Source organism: Oreochromis niloticus, linkage group LG9 (genome assembly GCF_001858045.2).
Source record: "Oreochromis niloticus isolate F11D_XX linkage group LG9, O_niloticus_UMD_NMBU, whole genome shotgun sequence".
Classification (NCBI taxonomy): Eukaryota; Metazoa; Chordata; class Actinopteri; order Cichliformes; family Cichlidae; genus Oreochromis; species Oreochromis niloticus.
The window spans coordinates 30735892-30741891 of NC_031974.2; the positions used below are offsets into that span (position 1 = coordinate 30735892).

At 41.1% G+C, this 6000-nt stretch overlaps 1 protein-coding gene across 2 annotated transcripts in view; it reads left to right on the forward strand.

The window, feature by feature from the left end:
- stk17a (serine/threonine kinase 17a) overlaps positions 1-5700 on the forward strand; it is a 45439-nt gene extending 39739 nt beyond the window's left edge. For both annotated transcript variants that reach the window (XM_005460459.4, XM_003455751.5), the window contains 5 exons: positions 1971-2118; positions 2620-2746; positions 2835-2883; positions 3387-3566; positions 3764-5700. In XM_005460459.4, the coding sequence (XP_005460516.1) occupies positions 1971-2118; positions 2620-2746; positions 2835-2883; positions 3387-3566; positions 3764-4121 (862 nt within the window). In that variant the 3' untranslated portion in view covers positions 4122-5700. The remainder of the gene's footprint in view (positions 1-1970; positions 2119-2619; positions 2747-2834; positions 2884-3386; positions 3567-3763) is intronic.
- The last annotated feature ends 300 nt before the right edge of the window (positions 5701-6000 follow it).

Sequence of the window (6000 nt, forward strand, 5' to 3'; positions counted from 1 at the left end):
TGTGTGTGTGTGGTTACGTGTGTGTCTATGTGCTAACCACAATCGCACCCCATTTCACCTCGCCGACTAGCTCCTGGCCTCTCCCCAGACAGAGAGACAGAAGCCGCTCTCGTGTATGTAATAACCGAACCGAAACTATGTATGTGTACTCTACTGAATAAATGTTTTAATCAAGAACCTCTACTAAAAGCTTAATCAAAAGATATAAAAGTATAAAAGATAACAGCATCATCGAAACTGCTCCTCAGACTAACTTTCACTCAGACTCTAGTTTCGGTTTCACTTCCTGCAAAGCATGTAACTTCAAAAACATGTAACTTCCTGTCTTATTTTGGCACAGAGTTACTCTGCGTTAGGCCTTTTCTTTCACCATGCAGTCTGCATATAAACATTTAAGATTCTAGATTCAAAAGCATTTCGGGTTATAGATTCAACTCAACAGTTTAAAGTGGTTATAACTGCACCTGTAATAAAAGCTTAATTGGGTGCCAATATGTATAAACATCTGAATGCAATATCAATATTAATTATTAATGCAATAGTAATATGGACAATAACAGTAAAATTATTTATCTAACCCTACAGTATGTAACCACACCTCTAGATGTTTTCCCACCATCACCAAGCATGGACGGTGTATTTGTGCTTGTCTGTCTGTCTGTATGCATGTCTCAGTGTAAAAATAATACACAGTCGCTGATGGACCTAGCTACCTGGCTGATAAAATAAAGCACAAGTCCCTAAATACTTGTATGTCCATCTTTTATACTGTTTATTGTAAAAATGACAGAGAGACCACTGCCAGCACTCTTGTCACACACTTAGAGAGAAAGAGGTCAGGGCTGGCAACAATGTATCACAACCTTAGAAACAATGTTAATGGCATGAAATCTGTAGCAATCATGGAACAATAATAAATAGAAATCATATTTTTCAGTGTCATGAGCAGACCTTTTAAACTTGAAGCTTTATGATTATCCGGTGTTTTTAAAAAATGGTCCAGGGAAAGTAGACTGGTCTTGGAGACTGGAATCTGTTGGTCAGGTTGAAGTTTGGGAATTTTCAAATGAAAAACCAGAATTGCTCTTCTGGAAATGTTTGACTTAACCCTTCACACAGTTCCTGGATCTCAATGTGTGAATACTATGAATACGATATATGTTATACTGTAGCTGGGCTTCAGTAGTGCATCACACCTTAGTCACTGTTCAGAATGGGTTTCCTGTCAGGAACTTTGACATTTGGCTTTGATTAGGACTCAACAGTTCTAACCCCAGACGTTTCTTCCCAACGTGCAAACAAGAAACGCAGTCACACAAACCTCTTCCTTCTCCTCTCTGCCTTCCTCTGAGATAAAGCCTAATTCACCAGCACCCTGAGGGGACCCGTTGTCTATTTTTGACTGCCCTCACTTTATGTTTTGAACCAAGTTTATTGAGTTTACATCCAGTCAGAAGAAATTAAAGTTAGATGAAGAGGTTCAGTAAGTTTGATTGTTTGTATTTTGATTACAACCCTTTTTTATTTGTGTGCGACTGAATAAAATAACAAGTTATCACCAACAGTGTAAATGGCCCCATTCAAGCTGATAATTAGTTTGCTATATTTAGATTTGATGTGCTATTTCTGCCTCCACCTCCAACAAGTCAGAACACAGACAGGTCAGAAAGGGGGTTATTTCTGCTGTGCCTTGTGGGATTCACCATATAAAGCAATCACTTAGGACAAGCTTCATATTCATTTTGGTCAAATTATGGATGAAACAAGGATACAGTCTGTAGTTTGGGTTTCATGTGGGTGCTCCAGTTCCCTCCTACAGCCAACCCCAGAATTACACATGGAAGTGTTTGTTTCTCTCTGAGGGTCTGCAGGCCTGAATGGTGTATGATACTTTAACACTGACACATTACAGAGGGCCACTGAACAGATTTGCAACTGATCTGTCCCACGCCACGCGTCTTTGGTTGCAGTGCGGCCGGAGGAGAAATTTTCAATCAGTGTGTGTCAGACCGAGAGGATGAGGCCTTCAGTGAGGAAGACGTGAAGAGGCTCATGAGACAGATCCTGGAGGGAGTGGCCTTCCTCCACCAGAACAACGTAGTTCATCTTGACCTAAAGGTTTGTGGACACACTCGTGACTCTCCACCATCTCCTTTACTTTGTGTCATTTGTGTAGTTGATACATTTCCAATCTTGTAAACAAACCCCCGTTACATTCTTTGTGTAAACATCACTATAACACAAAAAGTCTATATGGGTCTAACAGCAACTGAACTTATATCTCACATGAAGGCAGAGGGAAACATCTGTATTTTGAATGACATCTGCCCCAGTGAAATCAGTTTAAAGCACGAATTGAGTATTTCCTGTGTGAAAGTGATGGGCAACATTTGCACAGGCTAAGGTTTGCCTGGGTTATCCCACAACACTCCACCTACAGTTCAAACACATAATTATTAGGTAATTGGTATAACTGTGCATGTGATATAAAGTGCTTGAAGTGCTACTCAGTTATCACTCTGTAGTAGCTTTGAAGGTTAGCCAGTCGACTCCATGAAACACACACAAGTTAACACAGTTTAAAAAGCTGTCTAACGATAACATGTGCTGTCCTGTCAGCCTCAGAACATCCTGCTGATGAGCACTTCTCCTCTGGGTGACATTAAGATTGTGGACTTTGGTCTGTCCAGGATGGTCAGCAGCCACCAAGAACTCAGAGAGATTATGGGAACCCCGGAGTATGTTGGTGAGTTGTTGCTCAGCCTTGCTACTACCACCTTACAAGAATCGAACACGGGTGATTCTAAATAACAACTGTCTGTTCATCTTTACAGCTCCTGAAATTCTGAATTATGAGCCAATAAGCACAGCAACAGACATGTGGTAAGGAAAGTCCTATAGTGGTATATTGAGATAAATTTCATGTAGAACAAAAGGTTTTCAAAAACCTTCCTTTCCAATATGGGCTTCATTTGAGTAGAACTTTTAACTTTGTTGCCCCCTACTGGCAGTATGGGTGATTTTCAGGCAATGTGTTTATCTTCAGCAGTCTTAAAATACATAAATATATTTTCACAAAAAAACATCAGAATCTTTTACAAAGTCTCAAAAGACTTGAATCATACAAACACTGAGACACACACATCAATGTTTTATGAATGTCATCCATCAGTTTTTGCTGCTTATCTGCATGTAAGTCATATTGATGAACTGTTAACTAGGAGAGTACCAACAAAACTGAAGCCTTGATTCCAGATATGAACTTTGATTGTTCACCTTTCTTGCTTTGGTGGTTCTCTGTTGTCACAGAAACAGTATTCCTTGTTTTAAGTGAGTCACATTTGATCATACTCGAAACCTGAATATTTTGCTCTCTGTGTGTTTAGGAGTGTTGGTGTGCTGGCATATGTGATGCTCACAGGAATCTCTCCATTCCTCGGCGAAGACAAGCAGGAGACGTTTCTCAACATTTCCCAGCTCAGTGTGAGCTACAGTGATGAGGAGCTTCAGCAGCTGGACCCAGCTGCTCTGTCCTTCATCCAAATGCTGCTCCGCAAACACCCACAGTCAGTCACAGAAACAACACAGTTCACTCTAATGTGGCCTCAGAATGTGTTATCATTTTTGCCTTTGTGTATTTCTCTTATCTTTGGAGCTTAATTAACATTAAACTGGCTATGACCAGTTTAAGATGGCTGACTGCCACTGAAGCCGAGTATGACATGGATAACTGTTTCACGTGTGTGTCTGTGTTTGTATCCAGGGAGCGGGCCACAGCCGAGCACTGTCTCACACACCCATGGCTTCAGCCCACTGAGCCTCAGGACAACCAGACAGTGGAGGAGATCCTCTCTGTGAAGGAAGATCCCAGCTCCACCAGCAGCCCCGAACCTCCCACAAGTACAAGCTCAGCTGAGGAGGATGTAGAGGAAGTTCAGGGCCCGCTGACAGAGGAGCTGATAGTCATGGCAGCCTACACTCTGGGTCAGTGCCGTCAGTCCTCCGCCTCCACCGTGGAGGAGGCGGCCCTGACTGCTGAGCAGAAAGCCATTTCCAAACGCTTCAAGTTCGAGGAGCCCTTCAGTGCCCTGCAGGAGATCCCTGGAGAGTTCATCTACTGACCCATCACACGCACCAGCCATCTCACTGAGGAGAACTTAGTGCTGTCACATTAACACAAAACCCCTCTTAAATATATACTGTAAGTGTATAAACAGATACTGTTGCACAGTCAGTCTCTTATTTAAACTGTTGGAACTTTTTAAGAACCTGCAAAGCTAACTTCGCTTTACCCTCCTCCTCCTGAACACCTCCTAAAGTAACTACTGTAGCTTGATGTTGCATTTTATTTGGTTTGCTGTTGTAATAACTGACAGGGTGTAGCGGCAGCATGACACACTGTTTGCTCCCATTTGATACCAAAAGAGAGACCTCTGCCTCAGTGTGTTCGAGCAGAATTCACATTCTGGGAATGGGAGCTGTAAAAGTTGTCAAAGGCCAGCAGAGATACGTACATGCAGACCTGTACACAAACATTTCCAACACTGATCGAAACTGAACTTGGCCTAAGATGACAGTACACTGATCGCCAGGCCTGTTTTGTAGTTCTGGATCACAAACAGTGAGCATAAACAGGAGAGATTGTCATATGAGAAAAAGCTACAGAACGGCTTTTTTATTGTTATTTAATTAAGTGCAATTTAAAGAACTACTTGCATAATAAAGGAAAAATATAAAATGCTGGTGCTATGCTTCTAAATTATTTCTAAATGCAGCCATTATTGTTCCTGCTCTCTTATTAATATGACTAATAAAAGTCCTTGTACTCTTGCAGCTGGCTCTCTAGAAGTAATTCAGTGTAGTTTATATATCTGGATTCAAACAGAGTTTCCGTGTGAGCCATCAGACAAGAAGTGTCTGAAGACACGTGCAGTATGAAAGTGCTGTGGTCCTTCCTCTGAGGCCCCCTGTGAGCCAATGGGGTTTGAGTACGACTCTGCAAGCTTGATTTATTTCACCTTAGCACTCAGATAAAGATTACTCAAACATATGATCTCTGGTTTCCATTATATTAATATTTAAAATTTTTAATTTGATGCCAGCAAAATATTTTTAAAAAGTTGGAGCACGCACAGTGACTGACAGGAAATGTGTTAACAGAGTGACTCGGACAGAGCCCCCCCACCCTCAGAGCAGCCTTGACTCATGACCTCAGGGTGGCTAAATAAAGCACACACATAAGTGATGTGCAGTTGCCAACAATGAAATGTCTGTTGGCATGTTTGCATTTCACCGAGCCTCATGTGTGTCTGTGCTTTGTATTTAGTGCCATGCTCAGAGAACGATGATCTCACTTCTTGCTGTTTTTTATGGTTTTTATTGTCAGCAATAGTCGTATTTCTGTATAATGTTACAAATATTACTGAGATTTTTTTTTTTTTTAATTCTCTGTTGGTGTAAAACAATATGATTTAAAGACCCACGTCACATAGAAAACCTTCCTTTTAGAAAACAGACTGGTCTCCTCAGGGTTCAGTCCTTCCTGAAGGGGACACAGATCATTTTCCAGCTTGGACATGGAGGCGATGAACACTCCAGACTTCCACTGGGTCTGTCCTGTAAATGTAATGTTTGTGAAATTATAAGCTAAGCAGATTTGTACATGAATGTGCTGTGCTGTAAATAAACGCTTTAAAAGTGCTGAAAGTTGTCTTATTTCTGATTTAACTAATAAGTGTTCTGTGGAGAGTGCTCTTTAGTTTTTGCACTGTATTTTAAAAGCTTGTGGAAATGCAAAGATCCAGATAAAATGCACTGTACTCCAAGTTGAATTCAATTTTATTTATACAGCGCCAAATCACAACAACAGTCGCCTCAAAGCGCTTTGTATTGTAACGTAACGTAGACCCTACAATAATACATACAGAGGAAAAACCGAACAATCATATGACCCAATAAGAGCAAGCACTTTGGCGACAGTGGGAATGAAAAACTCCCTTT